The sequence below is a fragment of the Anomalospiza imberbis genome, chromosome 4 (genome assembly GCF_031753505.1).
Source record: "Anomalospiza imberbis isolate Cuckoo-Finch-1a 21T00152 chromosome 4, ASM3175350v1, whole genome shotgun sequence".
Lineage (NCBI taxonomy): Eukaryota > Metazoa > Chordata > Aves > Passeriformes > Viduidae > Anomalospiza > Anomalospiza imberbis.
This window is the reverse complement of record NC_089684.1, coordinates 65,046,801-65,059,243: the sequence shown is the minus strand read 5'-3', so window position 1 is coordinate 65,059,243 and position 12,443 is coordinate 65,046,801. Positions and strand designations below refer to the sequence as shown.

Here is a 12,443-nt window from a genome sequence, read left to right as displayed (position 1 = left end):
GCTTGTGGATGAGCACATTTGCTGCTCTGTCATATAGTAACAGATTTCAGCTGCCTCAGGTCAACTCCCAGGAGAGCAGGATGGGAAAGTAATGACTAAACATCCCATGAAAACTACTCTGACTTTCACTCAAAAGAGCAGTTAGTTCACCAGTTTTCATCCTTCTCTACTGAAGAGAAAAAAAACAAAAAACTGATGGAATTACAACAAGCTACAATAAATAGTTTTTGTATGATTCCACATTTCATAAACAAAACCACATCAGCTGCATGAACTGTTTGCATACAAAAAATATGCTTTAGTCTAGAAGGTCAGCCTTCAATGACTGTATGTCAAGCAGAAATGTTGCTTTCACAGAGTGATGAACTCTAGGTTATATTCCAGTGGGACATACCTAAATCTGAAATGCCAAAACATATTACTGGTTCTGGGTAAGTAACAACAGTTTTAAAGATAGGCCCCTTGTACATAAGTGACTAGAACTCCAAAGAACTTCTACAAATTTTCTTTTCCATGTCTTGCATTTGAGGAGATTAGAAGCTATAAAAAGCTCCACAGAAACAAAACCAGCATGAAACATTTAGTGCCAACCATCCAAATTTCCATGACAACGGCTTCAGTGAGCTCACCTCACTGGTACTACAGCAGCAGACCAATAGTTCAGTAAATATACAGAGGCAACTGTTAAGATCTGGTAAAAGTAAGATATTTGGCTACATAGCTCCTTGAAATAAATGCATAAATGCCCTAAAATGGTAAACTGAAAAAGAAAGGAGCTGTTTAGTTTAGCTCAGCTTTGCGATTTTCAGTAGCAGGGAGTGTGCCTGTGCAACTATGCATAAGCAGCCTGTTTTCCCCAAACCTGCAATTTCACAGAATATCTGTACCTGAAAATCCTGTTTGGTAGCTGCATATCAAAGCTTTTCCCTGGAAAAAAAAACATGCTTTTGATTACAGTGATGGTGCTGCAAAGGTATAAAGAGAAACACTGACATGTCCAAAGCTAGCAACTTTTTGAGTTGGAAAGAAGCTTCCAGATACTGCAGACTAATGTTTGGTTTGGTTTTAAAATGTGACCATCAACATGTGTGCCTACATACACAGTGACCTGAGAATGGAAGGCAACTAACATTTTTACACTCTCTTCACAATTCTTCAGTTAGTAACAGACAGGAGTCTAGGGCACAGAAATTCCAGATAACCTCTTCAGGCCTGATATTTGTACTAAGCACTAGCCAAAAGGTCAACATCCCAATAAAACAAAAATTCCCCAATGGGCCCCTACTTCCTCTGTCAGGGCCATCCACTGTGCCACAGTGTGTCCACACAGCCAAAGCCATGTGTATGCTGTTTGTCCAGCTTCTCTAACTGGACTCTCAAGTATAATCTGGTGTGATTGCTTCACTATTTTATTTTGAACCAGGAATGTGTTTGAGAGTGGATTCTCCCATTCCACTTCTTGTGTGACAGACTACATTATGGGGATGTCTCAAAACACCAGAACCATCACCCATTTAAACAGAACTAAACTTTCATTGTGTGATACATTTCACTGCAAACAGGCATTTGGTTCACAGCACCAAATTAGGGCCAATTCAAAGTAAAAATCACTTCCCAGAGTGAGGTATAGAACCTATCCTCAGTACCAGCAGCCCCTCCTAGAACAATATGTTGCTGTATGGCACTTACTAACATAAATGCAACCTACAGGGGATTTCATCCAGGCTAAGAACTGCAGCTTTCATGCACCTGGCCAGCTGATCCAGGAACACTGGCCTGGCCTTTTGGGAACTTGAAAGCACAAGGGAAGAGAGGCAGCAGAAACCCTGTTGTTATGCTCTAGTCCACTGAAACAGGGTAAAGGTGCCTGAAACTTCCTCTTGCTTCTCAGCAAGAAGACCATGCTTTTCAGAAAGATTTTACTTTAAAAAATGGATACTGAGCAAGTTTGCAGATGATGGAAAACTTGGAGGAGCGGTGACTCTCTCAAAGGCGGGAGGCCCTGCAGAGCAACTTCAATAAACAGACTAGGCAATCTGACTGGGCAGATTGCAGACTGGGCAATCACCAAATATAGAATTTCAACAAGGGCTGGTGCCAGATTCTGCACCTGGAATGGGGCAAACCTGGATGTACAGACAGACTGGGGAATGAGATGCTGGACAGCAGTGCCATGGAAAGGGAACTGGGGATCCTGGCTGATGGCAAGCTGAACATGAGCCAGCAGTGCCCTGGCAGCCAGGAGGGACTACCCTGTCCTGGGGGCATCAGGCACAGCATCACCAGCCAGCTAAGGGAGGGGATTGTCCTGCTCTGCTCTGCACTGGGGCAGCCTCACCTCCAGTGCTGGGGGCAGTTTTGGGTGTCACAGTATAATAAGAATATAAAGATGTTAAAATGTGACCAAAGGAGAGCAATGAGGATGGTGAAGGGCCTTGAGGGGAAGATGTATGAGGAGTGACTGAGGGCACTCTGCTGATTTGGCCTCAAGAAGAGGAGACTGAGGTGAGACCTCATCACAGTCTACAACTTCCTCATGAGGGGAAGAGGAGGGGCCAGACACCAATCTCTTCTCTGTGGTGACCAGTGACAGGACATGAAGGAATGGCCTGAAGTTGTTTCAGGGAGGTTTAGGTTGGGTATTAAAAAAAGGTTCTTTGCCCAGAGGGTAGTTGGGCGCTGGAACAGGCTCTTCAGGGAAGTGGTCACAGCACCAGCCTGACAGAGTTCCAGAAGCATTTGGACAATGCATGTGGTGTGATTCTTGCGGGTGTCTTGTGCAGGGCCAGGAAGCTGGGCTTCATCCTAGAGGGTCCCTTCCAACTCAGCTTATTCTGTGATTCTGTGAAAACACTCCTATTAAAATTCTATATCTATGCATTAATGCGTCTCATGATTTGTTATTGTAACTTGATTAAAAAGCAAGAATAACTGAAAACAATTCAAATGCAATTCAGTGAGTTAACTCGGTGATAAAACCAATACACAGTAGCTAAAGCCATTCCCCTGCCTCAGCTTCTGCTCTTTGAGTTCTGGCTGCTTTTCCCAGCTCTGCTGCCTCACCTCCCCACACAAATTATTAAGCATCTCTTGACATATTTTGTGTATCTTAACTGATATATAAAATGCTACCAAAACAGAGGCTGAGAATGTTTTTCCTCTGAATCATTGCCATCCATAAGCATTTCAGCTTGAACAGCAGAGCTGTAAAGGCTTCTAATTAAAGAAAAAAAAAAAAGCCAAGCTGTAATTCTATTAATTGAATAATAATTGAATAATTCCATTGAGGATTTACTTGATAAGTCATTAGTCAACCTCTGTACACCATACACAACCTCAGCTCCTTCAAATTTAAAATAAAATGGCTCAGAAGACTCCTTAAAAGTATTTAAAGCTTTTATTAGATGGCCCAGTAAAAAAATTCCAACGTCCCCTTAAAGCAGAGGCTTCTCAGAAATGCTGCAGCTTCTACATGCAGGATGATGGGAAGCTACAAACTGTAAAGAGGTTCTTTACCTGACTTTTCCCTAAGGATAATTCTATTTATGGGACCCAGAGTGGAACTGGTGCTTCGGTGTTCTCATGAACACCTCTAGAACACATAAAAGACTGCTTCATTACAGTAGCCTTTCGAAAAAAGGCTATGATGTGAAACAGTATTTTAAATCATCAAATGTAAGGCAAATAAAGCTAAACTGCAGTGCTGCATACATATGTATATATGGAAAAAAATCCAAACTAGCCCTTAGTTGTATTATCTGTCTTTGATATGACCTGGGGTTTTCCCTGATCCTGCAGGATTTACTAGTAGTTTTGCTGCTGGTTGGCTCAGAACATGTTAACCACATGAAGACAGCTAGCACCAACTTCCAGAGTGCCTGTCAGCAAAGAAAAGTAAACGGTGTTTGACTAGAGCTAAAAGTTCTGTTTTGAATTGCAGAGGAAAGAACCTGTACAAAAGAGCAAGCTCAGCTACCTTGTCAGGCTTGGCTTGTTAAATCTGAAGGTCAACATGAACCTGAAAGAAGACACTCATGAGAAATTAATTCAGAAGGGCATAAATGATTCAAGAGAAAAACCTTGCTAAACTGCAATCTACATGGCCAGGAACTTCTCTGTGGAAAGCTCTGCTCCTTACTAAGCACCCCTAATGTAGCTGAGAAATGCAGAGGACACTGCCCAAGACACCTGCGCAGCCACAAAAGCCACGTGAGCAACTGGATTCCAGCCCTCTTCCATCAAATGGAGAACACCTAAGCAGAGCCAGTGCAATTCGAGCCTAGCTTGCAGAAAAAGAAATGGAAGGATGAAGAATAAAAGCAAATAGTTCCAAAGGAACTTAAGTGCTGAGTAACTGAGGGGTTCCAGCACAGGACTGACTTCATTTCAAATGCTGAGCGCATATTCCTCAGTCATCACCCGGCCCCGCAGGGGAAGGCGGGGAGTGACTGGCATACAGAAAACAGTGCATTTGAACTGCTCGGTGTTTTGTGATAATCGGCATTTATCTGAAAACTGTCAGTTGGCAACAACATTTTACCCCAACAGAAACTGACCTGGAGAATCACACTGAGCACAAACGTAGTGTTCTCTGACAAGGGCATTGTGCAAGCTTGGGCACCAAAGCACAGCTCTGGCAGAAACCTGCACTTTCTCTTTGCTGCATTGCTGGCATCCAGCCTGAGAGACAAGCGAGGGTCTGTCCTTTCAGCCCTACCCACAGCATCAATGCCTTCAAGGAGATTCTTCCACAAGAAAAACTGTGGCTTTTGAGCCTTCCCTCCTCAGCAATCCCCAATTCTTCCCTGGCACTAGTTCTCTATTAACTACTTGATTCTTGATACACTATGCAAGTATTCAAATTCCTTTACAATTAGGGTTATCAGGGATAAATGTACTAGTAAAAACAAGAGTTGCACTCCATAGAATACCACCACCACTTACTCACCCACCCAAATAATTTATCAAAAGTAAGATGAGCTTGAAAGCAAGACAGGTTTAACAAACATTTAAGTTTTTTTGCTCTAGACATTTTTAAAATGCCCGATTATGAGGGCTCCTGAAGAGACCAAGACTTGATTTTTTTTGGCTAAAATGTAAGTCATTCACTGAGGGATTAAAGATTTCCAAAGGTGCTCAATTTTGCTGGAAGTTGTAGGGAATAGAAGAAAGCGGCATGTCAGTTAAACTGGAGTAAAACATCCCCATAAATGAGGGTGACATACCCTAGAACAGACCAGCAAAAAAGACAAAATCATTCTTTTAGAATACTCTTTAAAAAAGGCAAAAAAAAAAATAAAAGCAGGATGGGATTTCTTGGTCATTGTGATTTTCAATCTCTCATTCCTCTTCATTCCTTTGCAGAAGGCAAATTAATTTCATTTGTAGCTTCTGGCCTAAACTAAGAAGTATATTGTTATTCCCATGCATGCTCCTCCAGAGGTCTACTAGGCACTCTATTATATAGAAAATAGTAGGAATGATAGCAAAACAACACCAAGATCAATTCTAACACAGCATAAAAAACTATATTAGGATTACAAGAAATATAAGTGGCATGTCCAATATTATTATGATTACATCTTCAGTAACGTTTCATGGCACAAGCCAAGTAACCACATCTTACTGCACTGAATAGGACAGAAACTTTCTTTGTTGATGGCTTGAGAGCTTCCCAAACTGTGGAAAGCTCATAGGCCCTTCCGACTCAGAAATCCTTGAAAAAAACCCCAAACCAAACTAAAACTTACTTCTTGTTTTGCTGTTGGGAATTTCAGAGCATCTATTGTGAAATCTAAAATCTGATTTTCATAGGAGAAGGAATCCAAACCATTGGCTTTCTCAACTCAAGGTCCAAGATTAGCCAACCCAGCTGGGGCCAGCCACCCGGTAAACCCACTCTTTTCTTCCAGTGCTGGTAGCACATAAGGGGAGGTTCCTCAAGTTTCAGCAAACACTCTATCACTTGCAGCTCCCCTCAGGAGGGAGCATCTTTCCCACCTGCTGTCCTGCAGGTAGGAGGCAGCTGCTCATGGTGGATTGATCACTACCAGCAAAATAATTCTAGAAGATACCTTGAATTAAATTGTGTAACTTTGTTTTGCATTTTAGCATATCTTAGTTTCTGCATATCTTAGTTATTTTCTTTACTGGTTCCTTGTTGGTTTATAATCCTTCAGACAAAATAAGTTGAACACAGATGTTACAGTATATACAGCACCTTTTTTGTAACTAGTACGACAAACTGTATAAATTTCATAGCTGGCTAAGAATCTGAGGACACATTTACTCAAAAGTCTATATTGATACAATTTCTTGCACTAAGAACTGTTTCTATTTCTTCAGCAATCAGTTCTCTAATTCTGGTTGTTGTAAAGCTGCTTCTGAATAGAAACTTGCATTATAAAATTAAGCAATTTGTAAAGAACTAAGACAAATCTCTTTTTTAAACTAAAGCTGTATTAAATATTATAGGAACAGAAATAAAATTATTTTTAACACTTGTCTCTGTATTATTATCTCCTAGTAATGAATTAATAATGTGTCAGTTTACTACTAAAACTCTGCATGTCTGTCTTTTTTTTGAGACTGAAAGTTTGACATTTTTCAAGCCCACAATAATTACTTATAGTAACAGTTACTTCAGTGATCTAAACTGAATATGAATAGCCTTTGTGTATCTACAAAAGCACAGAACTGTATTTTCTACTCAGAACAGTGCAAATATAGTTTACACTTCCAAGAGACTGTGCTTTCAGGTGCTTAGTCAAAGGTTTCCCTAAAGTCAGTTGTCTAACTTTGTATCAAACCATGCAGGAAAAACAGGTATAACTATTCTTTTTTATTTAAATAATTTAAGGAGACTAGAACAAGTCAGTACTTTAGAATTTGTTATCCACAGAGCCATCATACAGGGGTTCAGCCAGCATCCATACAGCCAGTGGGGGCAACATCAATCCACATACAACTCAAGTGGGGCTTTATCCTCCAGCCCAGAAGGGGCCCCATGGCTGAGCCTGGCAGCACAGCAAAACTCAGCCCTGAGGAGCCTGTGTGAAGGTAAGAGACAAGCTGGGCGAAACTGCAGGTAAAAATGTGTAAACAAGAGGTATTAAAAAGTAATGTTTATACAAACACCAGGAAATCAATTTTACAGCACGTGGGAGTAAATTGCTTCACATATAAGTATCTGCAGGCCTGGCGAGACTAAATCCCTTACTTAAGTGAGGGGAGTCACTCATTTTTAAGTAATAGATACAAGGGGAAGCTTTCCTTCGAGGGGGGCCAGTTTCCTCCTCTGACAGTCCTTCCCTGTTCTGGAATGGGCGACGATCTTATAAATACTGGAAAGGCTTGCATTTGTGTTGAAAGCCCACAGCAATAGCTCTTACATTTTTACTGATCAGATTTTGGCAGGTAGGAAAGCTTTCTCTATTAAGCTTTCTCTGTAACTCATTTCATATTTCTAAGTACACTGCCTTCCTTTCCCTCCCGAATTAGTGCTGACAATTAATGGCCATCAAAAGAGTAAAACTAAGTAGTTGTGAAGAACCAGCATTGAAATAATTAGTTTGGAAAGCCCAGAAAGCACTCCTAAAAGCAGTTAGAAGTGCGTTTGTGCAAGAGCTTATTTCTGTAAAACCACAGTGAACTCCAAGTGCTACAAGCTGTGACCTCCTCCGACACCAGCTCCTCTCCGACCAGCTGCCTTGCCCGGCTGACAAGTGAACAACGAGGGAAGGAAATGAGCCAAGCCTTGGGGACATCCTTGAAGAACGTACTCAATGGCATCACTCATCTTTGAACAGCCACCTGAACAGGAGACCGGCACATTTATAAGGGTCGGGACGGGCATCAGCCGGTATCATTCCTTCAGATAACATGGCAGACCGGGTCTAACGTTATGCATGACACAGTCTGAGGAGCGACAGGAGAGGTAACTACACGTGCTCCACCCAACAGGTCTTCACGCAGAGGAAAAAAGGCAAGAGGAAAGAGAGAAGGATACATTTCCATTGTTCAGGGTGTGTCTAAAATCAGCAATCTCTTTTCAAAACAGAATAGAGCAAATCCTTCTATCTGAGAGTCTGAACGAAGGCAACAGTCACATATCAAGCACTTCCCTCTTAGTATCTTCCGAGAGTAGGTATTTCACCTGTTAAATATTCAGGAATAGGGATGCAGAAGTAATTAAGCAACTGACCATTTACAACTGACAACAGAGTAGGGAGAATCGGGTTTTATGTTGTCAACCTAGCAGCCTATGCTGACTCTGGAATTTCAAGATATACGGATTTTTTCCCAGCTAATTTATTCGAGGAACCTACAATTCTTGACTGCTGTACACCTGCTTCACACACTTGTCCTCTTCTACATGTTGAACTGTGCCTTGAGACAGAATATAATTTGCAGCTTATTTTAAATTCATAATGACGGTTACTTTAGAATTTTTTGTTTTACTTTAGAATTTTTTGTCAGCTCAAAACTATATTGCAGAGATCTTTAACCATCTTTACTGCTTTGCATCCATATATAATTTCAGTTACAGTGGAAAATCCTACCGAAGCCCTAGACGCAGAGATGAAGAAGGCAGCACGACACATGCATTGTCATAGTAAAACATGTAAGCGCCCCACTAAAACCCAACTTATTGTTCTTCATAAATCCAGAGCATAACAAAAACCATGGAAAAAAAAAAAAAGACTCCAAAACAAACAGTGGGAGCGCTGTTACACATTCCCCAGAGTGCAAAAGTAGCCTTAGACTTCAAAAGGCACTAAGATCAGGCCTTCTGAGCAGTTTTAATAACAGCTCATCCCTTTTGCAGATCCGCAACAACGTAGAACAAGGCGGCCAGACCTGCAGCTTCGCTTTTAGCCCCTAAACCCCAGCCATGTCTGACAGCAGGTTGACTTTACTGCTCACTTTGAGAGCTCCTCCTTTTCCCTCGTTGAACAATACAGCAGGACTCTGCTCCCTTCCCAGGGGTGACTGACTTGCCTTGAAATTACACGCAAACATCGCAAGCCCTGAGGCTGGACTTTACTTCCCGAGCGCGGAGGGCGGCGGGCGCCGCGCCGCCTACCTTGGCCACCCAGCTGAACAATGGTGACATCCTAGGGGCTCCGGCGCGGCGATCGCCGGCTCCGGCCGCTCCTCTTCGCCTCTCCCGCCCGCCGCTCCCACGGCCTCATGCGCTGGGAGGGACGGCCCCGCGCGGAGTCCCCAAGCGTCCCCGCCGCCGAGCGCCGGCCGGCGGCACCGCGAGCTCTGCGCGCCGGGGACGCTGCCCGTGGCCGCGCCGGCTGCAGCCGCGGGGCTGCGGGGCGGGAAGCGAAGGGAAAGGAAGGGCCGCGGCCGGGTCCCCGCCCCCGCCGCGCTCCGCCTCCGGCGGGGCTCCCCGCTCCCGGGCTGCGGCCGCCCGATGCCGGCGGGCGGGAAGGGAGCGGGCTCGGGAAGGGAGCGGGCTCGGGAAGGGAGCGGGCGCGCCCTCCGGCAGCGCGCCCGGCAACGCAGGCAACGGCCGGCCGCGCTGCCCGGCCACGTAAGGCAGCGCTGACCGCGGGATTCGTAACTAAAACTTTCTGGGAACACCCCGGCATCGAAGCCATTCCTAACATTAAAGAATCGAGCGAAAAATCGTCTGTTTGAAACCACTGTGAAATGTTACACTTCCAGTCTGTCTTGCCATTCGTGTTGGCTAATGGCATTTGACATCACACGCTAGCAGCTCAGCTTTCAGAAATCAGACTGTCGTGGAAAGCCAGACAGTAGTGTGCATGTTGCCGGCAGGTCCAGGGATGTTACTTGCCACTCAGCCAGGAATGCTCGTTCCTGTCGTTGCTTCGGCTGAGCTGGCTGGGAACACCCTCCTCCCCTACTCGGTGGCTGTAGGACTGCCTGAGACAACTAATTTTCCTGAGTTTGGAGGAAGGGCACAGAACCAGGAAAGGAAAAAAGGCTTGGAGTTCACAGGAAATAATCCACTAGGCTCAAAACAAAAAGCCTTTTATTTTCCACCACCTCAGAAACAACATGAAGAACTAGATTTGCGCAATCATAACAGAAAAGCATAGATAGGGGTCTGCTATGCACTTCTCAATAAAATTCAACTGGTCAAAATTAGATGATGAAGTGCCAAATTGAGCTCTTCTTTTTGCCCAAAGACACTCTCACTGAGACAGCTACTCCACTGTGAGAGTGCCCCGCATATGCTTGCACTTGCTCACTTATGGCCAATAGAATGATCTCCATGTTAGAGCTGACACTGCTGCAGTTGTTTGAATATTAAATGAAAACAGGAGGGAAAGAGTGACATCCACACACGTGGGCCAGGGAGAAGCAGAACCAATCTCACAGCTCACTGAAGCAGAAAAGGGCTAGTTTTGGCTCCTGCCTGAAGACTGCATGACCCTGCAGCCCTGGCTTGGTTCAAGCAAAGCAAACCAGGGAGCGAGCAGGCAGAGAGCTCTACCACCTCCTAACTGGTGCTGGTGAGTGCCCTAGCACTGCTGCATGTCTGCAATGGGCCACAGATGGATGAGGGGGCAACACAAAAGCGAATCTTCTCAGGCTGTACCTGAGCTACAGTTTCTGAAATGAAAACCTTAACAAATCCATTTCACATCTTCATAGATGGAGAACAGAATTCCATTTTCCAATAGTTCTACAGATTAGAGATAATTCACAAGGATGGCCAATGGCTCTCACTGTGATTATAATAGTGGCCACAGACATTTTGATTGTACAGATGTTCTTAGCCATAAGCCAAATAAGTCACTAAATATGACTGATACCCCTTCTAGTAGCAGTCTCTAAAGGCTTCCTGGCATGACAGAGGGAGAAATTTTCACTGCTGCTACTGTTCATGATGTACAGAGAACATACATGGAAAAATAACATCTGTTCTCAGGGCCTTAAACTCAGAACCTGACAAGAACTCTACTTTTATTTCATAAAGTAACTGAGGGCATGAGCAAGGCAGAATACTCCTCATTATGTGCTGCTCATAGCTGTACAGTATAACCACTATATTTGACAGTAGCAGGAGAGTCTCAAGAGTCTCATTTCTCTAATGCTGAGTGTGAACAATATTACTTCTAAATAATTATTTATTCCCCTTTCTCCAAGGAGATCCTGCCAGCTTGGGAATTTTTCCAGCTCCCCCTTCCTGACTGACACCTTTACACTATTTTAAACTTACAATACATACACCTGCCCCTGAGTCCACATTAAACACTGATGTCAGTCAGGATATCTGGCTTCTCACCCTGTCTGCAACTGGCTCAAACAGCCATTTCCAGTGTGCTAACTTTGAAACCTGCTGCATGTAGCTGTTATAGTGACATTTGTATTTTAAATGCACTCTGAAAACTTCTACATGCTTCTATAGGATTGGGAAGGGTTAGGGTTGTGGTGAAGATGCTGAATTAGGAGACAGAGTAACAACAAATGAATTCCAGCTTCTACTGTTAACATGACTTTCAGGCATGCTACATAACTGCTCTCTCTGCTTTAGTTCATCTGTTAAAAAAAAGATGAAAGATGCTGGCCTTGAAGGAAGGAGAAGAGGAGCAGCGGACACACTTTGTCGCTTGGGAAACAGCTGGAAGTGAGGCTTAAGTGTTCAGCTATAAAAACATTTAGTAATGCATTAAATTCTTCAGTGTAAATGAAAAGGTCCCTGTGTTGCTTGCCTTCCAAAAAGATGCATTTAGTAATGTAGTGGGAACAATAACTGCATTCATTTTTCAGGATGTTCAAATTTCTAAAAAGAGAACTTCTGTATTTTAGTATTTTAAGTTTGGTTTGTGTAGATAACTGTCTCTCCAAAAATACTACATACCCATTTTGGGGAAATGGAAAAATTCAGGGTCAGGGAATAACATCTGTATTGCATAAATAGTAAGTAGCACTTGACACCATCTTATCCAAGTGTATGATCTCTTAAAAATCAAAACAAACCCTTCAGTCCTATAAGCTGTTCCATGTTGTCATGGAAAGTATTAGCAAGATATTTGTAGCTGTTTTTAAAATAGCAACAATTAAAATACTTCAGACACAAAGCTTACATCGTCAGAAAGGTGATCTTTCTGTTTTACAGATGTCCTAGATAAATTTACACAAATACCCCCATGATTTTTTCACCAACAAAGTTTTCTCCATTTAAAGAAGCCATTTGGAGAATGAAAGAGATATAAAAAGAGAAGGGAGACATATGGAAATATCAAGAAGAAAGGAGGGTGCAGTTGACCTTTCAGCTCAAAAGAGGAGTATTCCTGACTAATTTTCTTCTGATTTCAGTTTCTCTAGGTTTAATGGGCATAAATATTTTTGTGAGTTTTCACAGTGTGTCATCACTGAATGATGTCTCACAAGAACTTGCATTAAGGGTATAGCCACAACTGTGGTACCTGAGAACTGGCCTCTCCTGTTGCTCTTGT

General features: G+C 43.1%; 1 protein-coding gene across 10 annotated transcripts in view; it reads right to left on the bottom strand.

The window, feature by feature from the left end:
• The window catches only part of TBC1D1 (TBC1 domain family member 1), a 102,536-nt gene that overhangs the window by 62,425 nt on the left and 27,668 nt on the right, over positions 1-12,443 (bottom strand). The window contains exon 1 of one of the 10 annotated variants that reach the window (XM_068188889.1): positions 9,086-9,417. The exons of the other annotated variants lie outside the window; for them this stretch is intronic. Coding sequence (XP_068044990.1) covers positions 9,086-9,115 — 30 coding nt within the window. The 5' untranslated portion in view covers positions 9,116-9,417. Of the gene's footprint in view, positions 1-9,085; positions 9,418-12,443 lie in introns of those variants that run through there. 10 annotated transcript variants of the gene reach the window in all.